The following is an 18,847-nucleotide window of genomic DNA, read 5'->3' on the forward strand; positions in this document are numbered from 1 at the left end:
TTCTCTCCCTTATGAGAAGAAATCATTTATGGACTATCAACGTTGTCATTACCTATGTCCATGGAAATTTGGGAAATAGATATTCCAATAAATTTTACTTTACCAATACGCTAAATCATTGCTGATTCAGCAGCAATTAGACAATATGTCAGATCAATGAGGGTCATATCATGATCTGTCATATAGTAGTCCTTAATGAACGGAGTATATAACTCAAACCATAGGGACCATTAGTGTAATTTACTATTACTTTTTATTTTGTTCACGTTTGGGTAACTATTTCTTTTGTATATATCTAGGTCATAATGGTAACACTTTCAACAAGTTTGTTACCTAGATATTTTAAAAAGAAAAAAAAAACAGTTACCCAGACATAAATAAACCGAAAAATAATTACCTTAATAAGTAATATTCCCTTTTAAAAAACTGCAAAATACCATATTTCATCATAAACACTTAATTTTCGAATATGGAAGAAATCGTGATATTAGACTAAATTTGTGTTTTTATTATTATTATTTTTATATTTTTATATTATGATTTTAACGGAATTCTCCGATTAAATCATAAATAAGTGAATTCTCAGTGTTAATGTTGGCGGGGAGAAAATGCAGTAGAAATGAATAGTGACAATCACGACGGCAGCCCCTACAATCACCATTCGCAACCTCATCAGCAGCGCCGCCCACGAGGCTTCGCTGCGGCAGCGATGGGCATCTCCACCATTACCACAACGATCAACACCAGTCCTAGGGGCGGTAGAAATGAGAGAGAGAAAGAGAAAGAACGAACCAAGCTTCGAGAACGCCACCGCCGTGCCATCACTAGTCGTATGCTAGCCGGTCTCCGACAATACGGCAACTTCCCTCTACCGGCACGCGCAGACATGAACGACGTACTCGCCGCCCTTGCCCGCGAAGCTGGGTGGACCGTCGAGGCCGATGGCACTACATTTCGCCAATCTACACCGTCTTCTAAATTGGTGAACTATTCTTCTTTACTTTCAATTATAATTTCATTTATTAGGGCTCTTATTTCTCTACATGTCAGCATGATTCCATTCATGCCAATTTCATCATCAAAAACAAAAGATCATTTTCATGATCAAATCACCTTTCCTCTCTAGGTCTTTCAAGTAATGCTGTACTAACACATGATTTCTCAACAGGGTTTGTATCCAGGAAGGTCAGTAGAAAGTCCAGTATCCAGTAGTTCTTTGAAAAGTTATTCAGTGAAAACATCACTCGATTTTCCATCATCAGTTCTCAGAATCGATGAGAGCCCATCACCTGCTTCTCTTGATTCTGTTGTGGTCCCAGGAATAGGTACCACAGAATGTGAAAAATACAGTACCAGCCCTATCAATTCACACGATTGTTTGGAGACTGATCAGGTTTGACCATCTTTGACCCTGCAATTGAAAAACACACTTCCAATTACATGGAAAATCATCTTTGACCCTGCATTTCATCATCGCAGCTTATTCAAGAAGGCCAGATAGTGGACCAAGGGTTAAACTTTTTAGGCACTGCATATGTTCCTGTTTATGTGATGCTTGGAGTAAGTGGTTTGTTATCTCTAATAGTCTAATTCCACTCATTATTTCTCTACACATTCTATAAATATCAAACAATCAACAACAAATAAAATTTATTTTATACATAATTTCACTGCAGACTGGGTTGATTAACAAATTCTGCCAGTTGATTGATCGGGAAGCTGTTAGAAAGGAGCTCAGGCTTCTAAAATCATTGCATGTGGATGGTGTATTTGTGGAATGTTGGTGGGGTATCATTGAAGCCCAGGGCCCACAGAAATACTGTTGGTCTGGATACCGTGAACTATTCAACATCATCCATGAATTTGAGCTCAAGTTACAGGTATCAACATTTCCTTCATCACTCTTCTTGATTCTTATTATCATATGAAAAAAAAAAAAAAATCTAATTTCTCCTTCAATTCTAAAGGTAGGGTTAGCATTTCATGAGTATGGAGGGAATGATTCTATTTCTATACCCCTCCCTCAATGGGTTGTTGAAATTGGGAAAGAAAACAAAGACATTTTCTTTACAGATCGTGAAGGAAGAAGAAACACTGAATGTCTATCATGGGGTATTGATAAAGAAAGAGTCTTGAAAGGAAGAACTGCTGCTGAGGTGTATTTTGATGTGATGAGAAGCTTCAGAACAGAGTTTGATGACATGTTTGTTGAAGGTCTTATTACTGGTGTTGAAATAGGACTTGGTGTCAATGGAGAGCTTAAATATCCTTCTTTTTCAGAAAAAATGGGATGGAGGTATCCTGGTATTGGTGAGTTCCAGGTATTTTTATATATATACTTAATTACCATTTTGATTAGTGTAACTAACAACAAATTAATATAATATTAAATTATTACTACCCATCTAAGACACAAATCTTTTTTGCAGTGTTACGATAAATACATGCAACAAAATCTAGTCAAATCTTCAAGTCTTCGTGGTCAAACTTTTTGGGGTAGAGGACCTGAAAATTGTGGTGACTACAATTCGAGTCCACAAGAAACTGGTTTCTTTTGTGAACATGGTGATTATGGAAGCCATTATGGGAGATTCTTCCTTCAATGGTATTCCCAATTCTTAATTGATCATGTCAATACAATCCTCTCTCTTGCAACCCTAGCATTTGAAGAAATACAGATACTTGTTAAGGTAAATACTTTAGTAAAAATCTTGAAATTTACTATATGAGATTCACTCATATGAAATTTTTGTCTAGATTCCAGCTGTTTATTGGTGGTATAGATCTAAAAGCCATGCAGCTGAGTTGACAGCTGGATATTATAACCCTGATAACCATGATGGATACTCGAGGCTTTTTAAGGTTCTTAAGAAACACTCAGTTGCAGTGAAGTTTGTGTGTCCAGGATCGAATCTTAATCTTTCTAGTAAGGAAAATCATGATCCAGAAGGGTTGACTTGGCAGGTTGTTTGTTGACTTTTTTTTTTATCTTTATAATGATGGTTATAGAATGAATCTTTATTGATTGTGATTTTTTACAGGTATTGAATTCAGCTTGGGAGGAAGGTTTATCTGTAGCTGGTGAAAATGTGTTTCCATGTTTTGATAGGGAAGCGTTGATGAGATTACTTGAGACTGCAAAACCGAGTAATGATCCGGATCATCATCATTTTGTGTTTTTTAATTATAAACCACCGTTTCCCATTTTGCCCTTGCTTGATACAACATTATGCTTCTCAGAACTTGACCAGTTCGTTAGATGCATGCATGGTATATCATACTACATCTTTCTCAACCTCTTGTTTGATTTTTCATTTTTTTTTGCTTTAAGTTTTTGATATTTTTTTTGTAGGAGAAAATGTGGGAACAGAAATGTGAAATGTGAAGAAGACAATTCTTGATAACCTGATCTGATGATTTGCTAAAAGTAACTTTATCGCCACCAAATTAACCAACCCATAATGGATATATATTAATTCCAAAGAAATATTTTAAATATATTGTTTTGTAAATTTATTTTTTTGATTGAAAGAAATTGTGTTTGAAGATGATCACAAGATTGAAAAGAATTTTCATTTGATTTTTATGAAATATGTAACCAAAATCTCCACATTATTAAAAAAAAATGTAGAACTTTGCGATGTGTTTAGTGTTAACCTAAAGTTGCCCCATATAATCAAAGATAAATGGATCTTTGTTTTATGATAAATACTTAAAATATGATTATTTTGTGGTAACCCTTGATTTATTTAGAAAGAACCAAAATAACTCAATACGCCATTAGAAAGTAGAATCAAATGTCGTTTTGGTGTCGATCAAATTATCTGAAATAAAAGCAATTTGGATAATCCTGATTTTATGCATGGGTGAAGTATTTTGTGAATTGGGTACACGTTTACGTTGATTAGGGATTGAATATCGTATTTTATATGTTTGTCAGCCTTACATTTGTTCGATGAACAACAGATCAAGTTTCCCGTAACACGAGTTGACAGGTTCAACCACCATTTTTTCCGAATCTATACTCGATAATAAAATTAATCAAAGATCAAACTTTTGCCACTTTCAGTGGATTCACTCTGATTTTCAGCAACAATTGAATTGAAACCCAAAAAAAAGCTTCAGCCTTTTCATTTTCATGGTGAAAATGAAACTTTCTGCAACTTAACTTTTTTCTAACACCGCTGGCCTTGTCACCTTTTTCCAGATCTGGTCTCCAATTTCACCATACAAATCAATAATCCAAGGATTCATTCTCCGTTTTTCCCTAACTGATCCAACAATGTCGAAGAACTCAAACGCCGGTTATGGCACACTCCCCACCAGCACCGCCCCCACCACCGCCAATGCCTGCACCGATCTACCGCTACCGATAACTCCTAACACACTGATTGCACGTGCCAGGTTCCACACCGAAAACTTCATCGCCAGGCGTCGCCCATGGCGAGAATTTTTCAACCATTCCGCCGTTACTCGGCCACTAAGCTACGACGACGCCACCCGTCGAGTCAAACGAAACCTCAACTACTTCCGGGTGAATTACGCCATGGTTATCCTCCTCATACTCTTCCTCAGTCTGATTTATCAACCAATCTCGATGATAACCTTTTTGATCGTATTTGTTGGTTGGTTTTTCCTTTATTTCTTCCGTGATCCCCGCAATCCTGTTGTGATTTTCAACCATGTTTTTGATGATCGTGTTGTGTTAATGACTCTGAGTTTGTTAACGATCTTCGCATTGGCTTGCACTGACGTCGGAACGATCCTATTGGTGGCGTTATCTGTTGGGGCTGCTGTTGTCGTGATACACGCCGGAATCAGGGGCACCGACGACTTGTTTTTGGATGAACAAGAGGCCGGCGATGGAGGTTTGGTTTCTGTCGTTGGTAACAAGTAGAACTTACGATTCAAATTCATCATATCAAATCATGGGCAAATTGTTTTATTTATTTTTTCTTCAGATTCTTGATTGATTAGGACATTAGTGTTGTTTTTTTTTCACATCTATTCGATTACTGTTGAATTCTTTCTGTTGAAGTTTGGATATGGAGCTTGTTTATGTTTCATCTTGTTTCCATATTTGATATTTTTTTTTTGACTGAGTGGAAGGATTTGAAAATGGAATTCATAAAGCTATATCCTATAATTTTTTTTGACTGTGTTCATATTATAATTTATATTTTCTTGTGTAATACAAAATTTTTTGTGGAACACACCCTAAAAGCAAATAAAAACCTTTATTTGTGAGAAATATTTGATAGTTATAGCCCGTAGTTGAAGCTGAAAGTTGTATTTTTATTTGTAAAAAATGTTTAGTTGTAAATTTAAAAAAAATGTAAAGTTACATAAATGACATGTGAACGATAGAAACATATTTTTTTATGGACGACCTACTAATTTTGTTTTAACATGCATATATTTTTAAGCGCTACCCAAAATAAATTGTTGTATTATGAGTTTTTTTGTTATAAATTAAAAGTTTTAAACTGATACTTTTAAACATTTTTTCAATTGGACTTTTAAAATCTAAAAGCTAAGACTTTTGTGAGATCTCAAAAATTCATTACCAAACGAAGCAACGATGATTTTTACAAGATTCTGTGTGCATTTGTGTCTATTTAAAAGTACATAATATTGCGATTTGGTGTTAAGACACTTGATTCTTGAAAACACGTGTCTGCTTTTTTATAAAATCTTTTAAAATCGCATCTTTTGTATGGGATTTCAGGAAACAACAAACTAAGTCCTATCATTGATGTGTTTAATCTTCAACTCATGAATTTTTTTTTACCACATATCACACTCTTATTGATTTGGTCACATGTCATTTTGTGGTTATTTTTACTTAAATTTATTCCACATGACATTTTATGTAGGCCTGACAATCGTGTCGTGTTTGAGTTGGCGTGTCACGGGTTGGCGGGTTGGTGGGTCAAAATATGTCAACCCAAACACGACCCATTTAAATATACAGGTCACGGGTTGGCGGATCACGGGTTGACGGGTTTGGAACATAAACCCATATATGACCCGTCAACCCATTTATTTATACAGGTTTACAGGTTAACGGGTTTGTGGGTCAGATTTGGGTTCGTGGGTCTGAATTTTAAACATTTAAGTCTTAAACATCCAAATGAAAATTAAAAACATTCATAGAAACATGTTACAGACTTAGCCTTATAGGTCACGACTTACGACCTTAGACCATCCACCACGAGTCAAAATGTCAAAACAGTCAAATGGTCTATGAATCAATGGTATATATTATATAATACTTATTAAATATTAATACTTGATACATAAATACATTTAAAAATAAAATAATTTTTTTATTAAGAATATAAACGGGTTGGCGGGTCAACCCCCATTTATTTTTTGAGAAACCCATATAGGACCCGTTTAATAAACGGGTTGGCGGGTTGAAAAACTCAACCCAAACCCATTTATTTCGTATCGTGTCGAGAATTGTCAGCCCTAATTTTATGGTTTTTTCCATTTTATTAAATTCCATATAATATTTAAATGTAATAATTGTTATAAATGTAATAATAAATGCTTATCAATATCATTAATTGATATTTTCTTCTAATTTCAAAATTTCTAAATTAAGGCTCATTAGTTTCCTATGTTTATTTATTTAAATTATTAGTTTAAATTAAAAAACAAAACACATTAGTTTTAATAATTCAATATTTTTCTAATTTTTGTTATAAATTCAAATTTCTCAAAATATTAAGAATTTTATATTTAATTTTTCTTTTAAATGAATCCATATAATACATTGGTTTTACAACTAGTTGATAACATTCAAAAAAAAAAAAAAAAAAAATTCTGACCACAACTTTTAAAAATGACGTTGTCCCATTTTTTATCAATAGAGAAATTTGTCTATTTTTTGAAGAATCGTATTATGAAAGAAATGAGAAAAGTAACGTAACAAGAAAACATCAGTTTGCAAGGATTGTAAACAAAAATATTGAAGATGGGCTGGAGAAAAAAAAGAAACAAAGTGATAATGTTAAATTCTTTGATTACGGGGGATGATTATGCCTTTACCAACATTGTTTATCATTTTAGACTTTGTTAATGACTATTGTTCTAAGATTTGTATATATTTGTGTAATTCGTGTGGAAAGAAGATAAACAATGGCCGCTCACAATATATCCTAATGATATTATTTTTATGTAGAACATGAATGTTTTTTATGCATATATTCTTTCTTATTTATTTATTATAACACTTTTCTACATATTGATAATGAAATATCATCCATTATGTGTGGTGATTTTATCCAACCTGGTCGTTTTCTTGCCAAAAGATAAAAGACGTGAGTGGGAGTAGACTTGCCCTCGGTTTTGATAATTCTCATTGTTGATATTAATGATAATTCTAGACATTGATAAAAATAATTTATTATGTATAACTATTTTAAAAAAAAATGTATAACTATTTTATAATCATATATTATGAAAGAATCGAACCTATAACTCATTCACATTTTATTGAAATTAGTTTGTAATATGTAATTATTAGAAAGGTTTGCCATAATTTTACTGATTTGAATGTTCAAAAATACTATCTTTGGTAATTTATGAAATACTAAATAAACAAAGAGTAAGGTTGGAAATCCAAGTCAGCTAGTTAGGACAAGACAAATGTCAAAACTGAAAAACAAAACAATATGTAAAAAGTAAAGACCATACAACAATTGTCATAGACAAAACAAAGAAACGTTGTTATCTTTTTGTATTATTACTATTATTTTTTAATAATTAATAAGATAATCTAATAAACGAATACAAGTGGAAAATTGTTGCAGCTAGATAAAATAAAAAGAGTGGGTAAAATCCATACAACAATTAGGATTAATCAAAAGAAAAAGTGAACAAATACCTATACAAAACCACAGAAGATGTGAAAATATTAGCATGTATAGTTGTATACAACGATTTTTATAAAAAGAAGTACATGTAGTTTTCGATATAAATATGTCGATCACGATATGTAACACATCTTAAATTAAGAGCAATGAAAAGGGGGTGTAAGGAAGGATCAAAACCTTAAAACAGACTACAACATTAATACGGAGTATAATTTAAATTAAGTGTTATCAAATCTCAACGTAATCAACATTATTACACCAAAAAAGATTAGTATTTCCAATGCTCAATAATCATTTATCAACGGACTATGCCACCTTTTAAAAAATTCATCCAAGTCTATTTAAATTCGATCCTGAAATTCGTCCATTGAGATATAGATAATTTTATGAAAACCAGTTTAGTTTTAAACATTTTGGTTCTTTTTTTTTTTTTTTACAAAACAAAACCACTACAACAGATTTTGAATCTTATACAAATCTTTATTATAGTTTGAAATTTATTCGGTTTAACCATCCAAATAATATGTCTTCACAATATAGTATGAAATTTATTTATCTAAAGCACCTCCAAGTGGAAAAATAATACTTGGTTCGGTTTTTGCAATTCATTACTGAGAAATACCTACAAATCCATACAGTGTTTTTTTTCTGGAAAAAAAAAAACAAAAAAACCACTAGGTGTAAACTACACTTGTTTTTATGGAATTTGACAGGTATATTTTTTAGAACTAACACGAACTATTTAAATCCTACTCATAAGTTGCATATTTGTACCTTTGTTCATTATAACCCCTTCAATGGAAATACATCTTTTCAAACATGTTATAGATACTACATCTTTTCAAACATGTTATATCTTATATCTGATATTATATTATAAATTATATTAATCATATCTTTAATATTTAAAAATATAAGTTATAAAACTTTTTGTACAAATCAATTATATATAAATAAATCATTAATATTTGCCAAAAGTTTGAAGACCTGAATTAAGAAATTCAATTTGGAACAAAATGAAAATTTTAAAATATTAAATTCATACATATAAATTAATTTATATTTTTTAAACTAGGCACAAATAGGCAATATAAATATAACGTATAAACATAATTATTTTATAGAAAAATATTTTTTTATTACATAATAACTAATAATAAAATGAAAATTCTCCAGAAAAGTCCTAAATTTTTAGCTTAATTTACGAAAAGTCTCAAACTAAACTTTGTTTACCAAAAAAACATGAATTACCGGTAAAAATGACGATTTGATCCATTTTTCCCTGTTTACCGGTTTAATTACTTACATATTTCGTTAAATTCTCTTTATTTTACCCTAATTTACGAATAAGTCCCAAACAAAAATCTAGTGTTGATTTAACCATTTTCTCCACGTAACATACATTTTATCGGTTTCATTGTTAATTTAGACATCTATTCATTAAATTTGTTAATAAGATGGGTTATATAATACTACATTTACTGTAAAATTTGATATTCATCTCATCGACTCATTTATAACTATGTATATAGGTCAACAATGAAATCAATAAAATGTGTGTTTCAAGGAAAAAAAAGGCAGGATATGAGCTAATGTCTAATGAGATGGATATATTGGGTTACATAAGGTTAGATAGACAATTTGAAATTTCTTATAAACGTAAAAAATGATGCAGCTATTGCTAATTTATGTAATTATTGCAGTCTTCATTGGATATATTTTATATTCCAAAAAAATATACAGTTTATCAAGATATCATGTTTTATGGTAAACATAACATTATATAACCCAACATGTCCATCTCATAAACTCATTTAATGATTAGACGTTCAGGTCAGCAATGAAACCAATAAAACGTATGGTACATGGAGAAAATTACTAAATTTTAGTTTGAGACTTATTCGTAAATTATGATAAAATAATAGGACTTCAATAAACATGTAAGTAATAAAACCGGTAAATCAGAGAAAATGGTCAAATCGTAATTTTTACTGGTAATTCATGCTTTTTCGTAAACAAATTTTAGTTTGAGATTTTTTTGTAAATTAATATAAAATTTTAGGACTTTTCTGAAGATTTTCCTAATAAATTCTAATAATTATTTCACCGTAAAAAAACAATTTTCTCACCGTCGTTTTACCCAGACACACATCTAATATAAAGTTGTGGTATAAAACGAATAAGTGTGAGATCACTTTTATTTGACTAATAAAAAATTAAAAAGCAACAAAAATTTGATAAAGTTGTCATGTAGTAATTATGAAATCATGTCAAAGTTTGAAAATTTCATTTTTCAATAAAGTTTTCATATAATACAAAAAGCACTATTTAATTTTGTTCGGTATGAAAATGCCAATAATATATATATATATATATATATATATATATATATATATATATATATATATATATATATATTAGATGTATGTCCGCACAAAGCAGCGACGATAAATAGTTTTCTGGACGAATAGTTTTCTTACGAGAAAATAATTATTAGATTTTGTTATTAGTTATTATGTAATAAGAAAAATTACCACTTTTAATTAAAATATTTATGTTTAGAACTTATATTTATATTGTATGTTTATACGTTTGATTTAATGCATTATTATCGACATCTAGTTTAAGAAATGTAAATTAACTTTGAATTAATGGATTTAATATTTTAAAATTGTTATTTTGTTCCAAATTAATTTTTAATAACCTTTTTTAATTTAAGTCTTTAAAGTTTTGGCAAGTAGTAATGATTTTATTATACATAATTGATTTGTATAAAAAACTTTGTATCTTGTATCTTTTAAAATTAAGATGACAAATATATATATATATATATATATATATATATATATATATATATATATATATATATATATATATATATATATATATATATATATAAAGTTCTCATTCTATTCAAAAAGCATGTTCTCGTCATCATCTATAATAGTTCTTCAAATAGTTTAACTAGTGTTATGTGAAAATGAGTTAGGATACTAACAAAGTTTCAAAATTTCACAAAAAACATTATTTTACTTTGTTCAGTACAAAAAAAAAAATACTAACAAACTATATGACATGGGGTGTTAAACTGAAGCGTTGTATTTTTTATTTTTTATTTTTTTTTTATTTTTTTTCTGTAACATGTTATATGTATTCAAACAAAAAAACAAATTTATAAATGGAAAAATGTTTAATTAAATATCATATTTACATTTTAAAAAATGTTATTTCTTTATATATGTTATTTTTGCCTATTTATACGATTTAAAATGTAAAATACAGTTTTTAGAAGTATATATATATATATATATATATATATATATATATATATATATATATATATATATATATATATATAAACCTTAGAAAAACCCAACGTATTTTCATCAAATACTTAAAAAAACAACTATATTATTTTGTAGTGCACTAAAACCCTTATATTTTCGGAAATTCTTAACCCAACGTATTTTCATCAAATACTTAAAAAAACAACTATATTATTTTGTAGTGCACTAAAACCCTTATATTTTCGGAAATTCTTATTTAAGTTTTCTGATTTCAGAAAAACCTATTATATTTTCATGAAAACATTAAAAAAAACCATTATATTATTTTTCTAGTGCATTTAAACCCTCATATTTTTTTTTTAAAAATGCAAAATAAATGGAAAAATCCAAAAATTCTTTTTTTAAATATTATTTTCGGAACTTGAATTAACTAAAAAAATAACAAAAAAGATAAAAAAAATAAAAAAAATCCCGTTTTTTTTGAAAAATACGTGAGATATTCTAATAGAATATTATACTGACATATTCTAAAAAATAATTTTAAAATGCAAAATAAATGGAAAAATCTAAAAATTCTTTTTTTAAATATTATTTTCGGAGCTTGAATTAACTAAAAAAAATAAAAAAAATCCATTTTTTTTTGAAAAATATGTGAAATATTCTAATAGAATATTACACTGTACATATTCTAAAAAATAATTTCAAAATGCAAAATAAATGGAAAAATCCAAAAATTCTTTTTTAAAATATTATTTTCGGAACTTGAATTAACTAAAAAAAAATAAAAAAATAAAAAAATAAAAAAAAAAATAAAAAAATGCGTCTCATGGTCTTACAAAATTAGGCCGTCTCTAATGAACCAAACCCTATATATATATATATATATATATATATATATATATATATATATATATATATATATATATATATATATATATATATATATAGGTGGGTTCAATTGAGAAAATAAAAAAAGATTGAGAATGGAGGAATCATTCTCAGCCACTCATTTTATCTAAGCATAAAAAGACACGGTGACTAACTTGTAAATATGAGAACAACCTTCAATCTCAAATACGTATCTGTAGTTCAAACCTATTCATCGTTCATCATCCGAATTTCTTCTCCAACTTTCAACAATCATCCAGATTTCTTCAATTAAACCATCATCAACATCATCCAGTGCTAAATCATCGATCTTCGTCAATAATCAACGATTTAGCAGTTAACAACAAAAATTCGTTTTTGGTTCTTTTAATTCAACATTCAATTGTGTTTGAATACGATCAGATCTTCAACATCTATGATTAATTATACTTCCAGCGTTATTAGATCAACATCATCGATAATCAACAAAAATCCACTTCATATCATTCATTCAACATCGATTATCAAATAAAACTTCAATATTGAGGTTAAAAAAAAATCAAATCGTTTTTTTTTTTGAAAAATATTATATAATTCTCTATCAATCTACTATTTTGTAAAATTTAAATAGTCAAAATATCGTGTTTTTAATCATAGTTTTTATTCATAACTGAATAACGAATGTACTGTAGTAAAAACCTTATTCATTTTTATTCAGTTATGAATAACGATAGCTGAAATATAAAAAAAATAAATTTTTTATTTTATCTTAAAACTATATCAATATGGATGTCTATTTGTAGAGAATAAAAAATTATGAATTTTGGTATATTTAAAATCATTTTTCGATAAAAATAGCTTTTTAAAAATTAAAAAAACGAAAAAAACAATGTTTTTGTATATATTAAGGTAATGATTAACATAGTTTAAGAAAACATGTTTTGTTGGAAAACACATGTCTATTCCTTTCCAATTTCTGTTGGTACGACGGAAGCTTTTGCGGCAAAAATAAATGAGTGGCTAAGAATAATTCCCATTCTCAACCTTTTTTTTTTTCTTAATTGAACCCTCCTCTCTCTCTCTTTCTATATATATATATATATATATATATATATATATATATATATATATATATATATATATAGGTGGGTTCAATTGAGAAAATAAAAAAGGTTGAGAATGGGGGAATCATTCTCAGCCACTCATTTTATTCAAGCATAAAAAGACACGGTGGCAAACTTGTAAATATGAGAACAACCTTCAATCTCAAATACGTATCTGTAGTTCAAACCCATTCATCGTTCATCATCCAAATTTCTTCTCCAACTTTCAACAATCATTCAGATTTCTTCAATTAAACCATCATCAACATCATTCAGTGCTAATCAATCATCGATCTTCGTCAATAATCAACACGATTCAATAGTTAACAACAAAAAATCGTTTTTGGTTCTTTTAATTCAACCTTCAATTGTGCTTGAATACGATCAGATCTTCAACATCTATGATTAATTATACTCCCAGCGTTATTAGATCAACATCATCGATAATCAACAAAAATCCACTTCATATCATTCATTCAACATCGATTATCAAATAAAACTTGAAAATTGAGGTTAGAAAAATATCAAATCGTTTTTTTTTGAAAAATTTCATATAATTCTCTATCAATCTACTCTTTTGTAAGATTTAAATGGTCAAAATATTATGTTTTTAACATTTTCAGAAAAAGTTAAATTAAATGCACTCCAACTGTTTGATGAAATGCATGAACTAAATTACCACGTTATATTCATATATGAATATGTTTTCTCAGTATATGATTATTAAAACAAAAAAACAAATATGCAAGTCTGTATGTTATTCATATGTAAATAACATATAAAAATTATATGTATTTGTGAAAATACCTTGTAATATTCATATGTGAATATACTGTGTAATATTCATAAGTGAATATATCATCTAATATTCACAAATGAATATACTATGTAATATTCACATGTGATATACCATATAATATTATGTAATATTCAGATATAAAAATATTATCTAATATTCATAAGTGAATATACCATCTAATATTCACAAGTGAATATACTATGTAATATTCATAAGTGAATGCATCGTCTAATATTTAAATATGAATATAGTATGTTTATTATATGCTATATTCATATATGAATGATACTTAAATTGTAAAAAAAAAAATTAATCATAGTTTTTATTCATAACTGAATAACGAATGTACTGTAGTAAAAACCTGATTCATTTCTATTCACTTATGAATAACGATAGCTGAAAATATAAAAAAAATAAATTTTTTATTTTATCTTAAAACTATATCAATATGAATGTCTATTTGTAGAGAATAAAAAATCATGAATTTTGGTATATTTAAAATCATTTTTTGATAAAAATAGTTTATAAAAATTAAAAAAAAACGAAAAAAACTATGTTTTTGTATATATTAAGGTAATGATTAGCATAGTTTAAGGAAATATGTTATGTTGGAAAACACATGTGCATTCGTTTCCCATTTCTGCCGGTACAATGAAGGATTTTGCGGCAAAAATAAATGATTGGTTGAGAATGATTCCCCCATTCTCAACCTTTTTTTTTTCTCAATTGAACTCTCCCCTATATATATATATATATATATATATATATATATATATATATATATATATATATATATATATAACTTTAAAGTTATTTTCCTAAAAAATTTCATATTTTGACTGGAACCTAAACGGCTAAACCAAACCCTGAAAATAGGTTTTTAGGAAAAATAGCTATGGTAGCATAGTTGTTTTTGGTTTTTATTTTTAGGTTTCACATGAATGCTTTTCAGGTTTTTTTTTCCAAGTTTTTTTTCTCGGAATTTGTATTTTTTTTTTCTTATCAAAAAACAATAACATACTAAAAATATACTAAAAAACTAATAATAGTTAAACAGATGATCATTACACTCAATTTTAAATAAAAAAAGGTGCTAAAAAAAACAAGTAAATTGACTGTAATTAGAAAACAAACAAAAACTTGCCAACAAATTACTAAAGTTAACATCAAAAAGAAAGAAAGTACCTGAGGATTTGAGGTTGCACAAAAAATGCATCCAAGAGGCTGTTTTAGTTTATAGAACTCAGGGACACAGTCACACAGATCTATGCTACACAAACACAGCTGAAAGTTCTTTCTGAGAATAGCATATAATGTCACAAGCTGCTAAAATATACAGAAGGTCATAAAAAACAACCCAATAATGAATTTAGCAATACAATATACATGACATGACTCAAACAATAGATCTATAAGACTTACATTATTTGAATATACTAAAAAACAGAAAACGATAACAAGAGTCTTCATATTGAACAAAAAAAGTATTACATGTACTCACAGAGATGCAAAATAGTTAAAAAAATCAAGATTTTTATGCAAAATTAAGAAAAAACCAAAGCTATGTCTAACCAAATGTGTACACAATGGCTCACTAAGCGAAATGGAGAACCAATCAAGATTTGTTTTTTTCTTGTTTAATCTAGCTGGATCTTAAACTTATGATATCTAGCCTTTATAATAACAGAGAGATTTAGGTAACTTCGATTTTAACCTGGTTAACATGTTCTTCCCCAATTGTTTGCAGTTCATATGAACTTTGAACTTCCAATAATCCAATAGGGCATCCAAAGTTAAAAGTGCAGGTCTTTACTTGGAACCAAAAGAGCAAATCATTTAACAGCTAAACGATAGCATAGAAACTTGATTGATCTACTCAATTAACGACAATACAGCTTTTCGTTCCTAGTGAAATCCAATTCAATGAATATCTACTAAAAATTAGCATACCACCAAATCAAATTTTATAGAAGAATGCAATAATTTTCATCAATTTCAAATCGAATTGAAACTGCAGATCCAAATTACCGATGGAGATCGATCTTTTGTGACTTTTCCGAATCCAAATCAAAGAAGTCCAGAGTCCACCAATATGTTTCCGACAAAAACCGCAGTTGCTATCAAACATTCACGACGGTTTCCGATTCAGTTGATGCAAGGCGGGACCGGCGTTCACCGAAATGATTCTCCCTCACAACATTTACGAGTCATCCGTGAGGTACAACGGCGAAAAACGATCCCGCCGGCGATACCGTTCCCGACCTGCACCAAGCGAATCAGAAAACCGCCGTAACGAAACAAAATCGCCCTGCCCATCATCTATACAAAATCTGTAGCTTTATATCAGTCGGATCTATAAATATAAAACCGGTTGATTATAGATCTGCATGCTATGTGAACGTAAATTTCCACAGAGAGAGAGAGAGAGAGAGAGAGAGAGGAACCCTATCTTTGAGTGAGAGGGTATGAAGGTAGGGGAGGTGTAGGTTATTTAGAGGGTAGAGAATCCAATGAGATGGTGACACGTGGGGGTGGCAGTGAAGGTCCGGTGAGACGTTGGCGAATTTATCAGGCGGCAGTGGTTGTTGAATGAATGGAGGGTGGGAGAACGGGGTTCCGTACTGACGAATTGACGAAAATACCCCTTTCAAGTAGCCGGTGGCATAGAAGGGATGACGGGTAGAAGAGTAAAGAGACGTGAAGATACGTCAGAAAAGGTCGGCGTTTGTTTGACCGGAGAATGAAAGTCAAACTTCGGATTCGGTATTACTGCATCGGTGTTAAAATCCAAGAGCGTAAGATAAATAAAATATAAAAAAAAAATTAGACTTTTGTGGTATCATATCCCAGTTTTTTAAAGTTAACCTTTTTTGTTTCACATCATATTATAAAAAATTAAAAATTAGTTTTTTTGTTTCTTTAAATAGCATAATTTTGAATTGGATTACTTTTAACCATATGATAATTCATCATAATTTTAACCTTTAACAACCAAAACATCTGTTTTAAAACTTTTTGATACAAAAACAGTTGATCACCTACCATGACAAAAAGAAGAAATAAACGAAACAAATTGTATTAAATAAACGTCACAATTGTTACGTGATGTGTAAGCATTACATTCATGTCATTAAGTATTTATACGACGATATCACATTATCCTAACTTAACTCCTAACTCAAAATCATTTATATTAAAAATTAATATATACTACTGTATATTTATAAACAACTACTTAGTGGCTTATCCGGTATATAGACGTTTCAGTGTTTGGATTTTGGGGTTTTATAAGGAGTTGATCAGATGTAAATATACGATATACTTCAATAACATATTGTCAAAAGGGTTATTGTCACTATAGCCCAACAATATTTCGTATATTGGTTTAAATGATCCATCGTGACTTTTTTTTTTTTGCCTTTTAGGGGTACGTACTTTTGTTTTACCGTTTTAAAATGTCATTATCAAAAATATGAAGGGGTCATCCGGTGAACCCTTCCTAATCATCAATTTTGATATGCCACTTGCATTTGGTCAACTAAAATAGTCAACAAACCCTAACAAGTGTTACATATTCGAACCCAACAGACCCGTTCTTCATTGTGGCATCTTCTCTGATGCGCAGTGAGTGCAACGCATAACGACGCCGGTTTCTGACGTCGTATCGCAGGATGAAGAAGTAGTTGACGCATAATTTTCTCTCTTCGTTTTGGATGTTTCAGAGGTTGGAGCGGTAGGAGTGGTAGGTAGCGGTGGTGTTGATGTTCAGTTGTTATTTGATGGTGCTCTGGTTCTCTTACTCCTTGATCTGCTGTGAAACGTCGTGTTCTGTGGTCGAAAGTTTATAGTTCCGGCTATGAGATTAAGCTTCATACTGATGCACGTGAACAGAATCCCCAAAATAAAACTCAAGACAAAAGCACGAAGTTTAAGCTGGTTATGCCATGACAGAACCTTCCTGCTCTCGAATAACCTCGCAGCTGACTCCAATTCCGTCTCCTCCATGATTCTCTTCTCTTCGTTTCCGTTCTGTAAGTCATCTTCCAGTAAAATGTTTGAAGAAGTTCGTTCCATCTTCGTAACCGATTGCTGAGTTCTGATTTTGAAATTGATGACTCTAGAGATGTAATTGAATTCCTGAAGTGTGAAGTTTAGGTCTAATTAATAGTTTTGTGGCCTTGAATCTATTTTTTGTTACAAGGGGCATTTGAATCGGTGGGAAAGGGATGAGATTGTTTGTTATATTGCCAGTGATTTGCAGACAAGAGGAAAGAGGTTAGAGATGTGGGTCATTAACACGAAAGAAGCTAGAGAACCAGAGTCGACTCAATGATTATGAGATTGTGTTTTTGACGGAGAAATTGCAGGAAGCTGAAAAGGACAACAAATTGATCGAGAGAAGATTGAATTCGAGTGGCCCTTTATCGCGTCACGAAAACCTTCATTTCTCAAAATTGACTCTAACTGATTTCGTATTAGCTCTCAAGCACACCATGAAAGCGATTTGAAGTCTGTTGAAGTTCATGATTACTGAAATGGAATATTCGAATTGGGATCTGGATGTAGCGGATGAATTTTTCATGCCTTTGAATATTGTCCAGGAATAGTTTCTCAGCGAGATCTTTGGTCTCGAGTGATGGGTAGATGGATGGAGCTGAAGGATTTGATCATGAAAATAAGGAATATGAATCTGGGTTTGATTGTTCGACTTGTAGGTATAGATTTTTAGAGGAGTTTGACACCATGTTTAATTGTAGTTGTTGCAGGTTTTCAAGATTATGGGATATTGTTGACTCACATGCTTACTTGGCACTTGACAAAGCAGTGTTACCTTCTAATGTGGGTAAAAGTACCAAACTGACCGGTAAAATACAAGTTGATACCCTTTAAAGACAAAAAAAGTCACGA

General features: G+C 29.9%; 1 protein-coding gene and 1 pseudogene across 2 annotated transcripts; both read left to right on the top strand.

The window, feature by feature from the left end:
- Positions 1-576: 576 nt before the first annotated feature.
- BMY2 (beta-amylase 2) lies at positions 577-3,656 on the top strand. 2 transcript variants are annotated; one of them, XM_079029556.1, is made up of 9 exons: positions 577-982; positions 1,169-1,393; positions 1,480-1,560; positions 1,677-1,880; positions 1,968-2,321; positions 2,430-2,690; positions 2,758-2,964; positions 3,042-3,270; positions 3,353-3,656. In XM_079029556.1, the coding sequence occupies exons 1-9, from the start codon at positions 620-622 to the stop codon at positions 3,376-3,378; spliced, it is 1,950 nt and encodes a 649-aa protein (XP_078885682.1). In that variant the 5' UTR covers positions 577-619; the 3' UTR covers positions 3,379-3,656. The 2 variants fall into 2 exon arrangements, with proteins under 2 accessions (XP_078885682.1, XP_078885683.1); XM_079029557.1 differs by having other exon boundaries at positions 3,042-3,147.
- A 73-nt stretch (positions 3,657-3,729) lies between these two features.
- Positions 3,730-5,064, top strand: LOC145091767 (PRA1 family protein E pseudogene; annotated as a pseudogene).
- The last annotated feature ends 13,783 nt before the right edge of the window (positions 5,065-18,847 follow it).

This window comes from Lactuca serriola, chromosome 3, assembly GCF_051521515.1.
Source record: "Lactuca serriola cultivar US96UC23 chromosome 3, Lser_US96UC23_V15, whole genome shotgun sequence".
In the NCBI taxonomy this organism is placed as follows: domain Eukaryota; kingdom Viridiplantae; phylum Streptophyta; class Magnoliopsida; order Asterales; family Asteraceae; genus Lactuca; species Lactuca serriola.

Excerpts from the sequence above, each read along its gene's own strand:
- BMY2 (XM_079029556.1), top strand. The coding sequence starts at position 620 with ATGAATAGTGACAATCACGACGGCAGCCCCTACAATCACCATTCGCAA. Across the intron at positions 1,561-1,676 it reads CTGTTTATGTGATGCTTGGA|ACTGGGTTGATTAACAAATT; the intron begins GTAAGTGGTTTG and ends ATTTCACTGCAG. Across the intron at positions 1,881-1,967 it reads AATTTGAGCTCAAGTTACAG|GTAGGGTTAGCATTTCATGA; the intron begins GTATCAACATTT and ends TCAATTCTAAAG.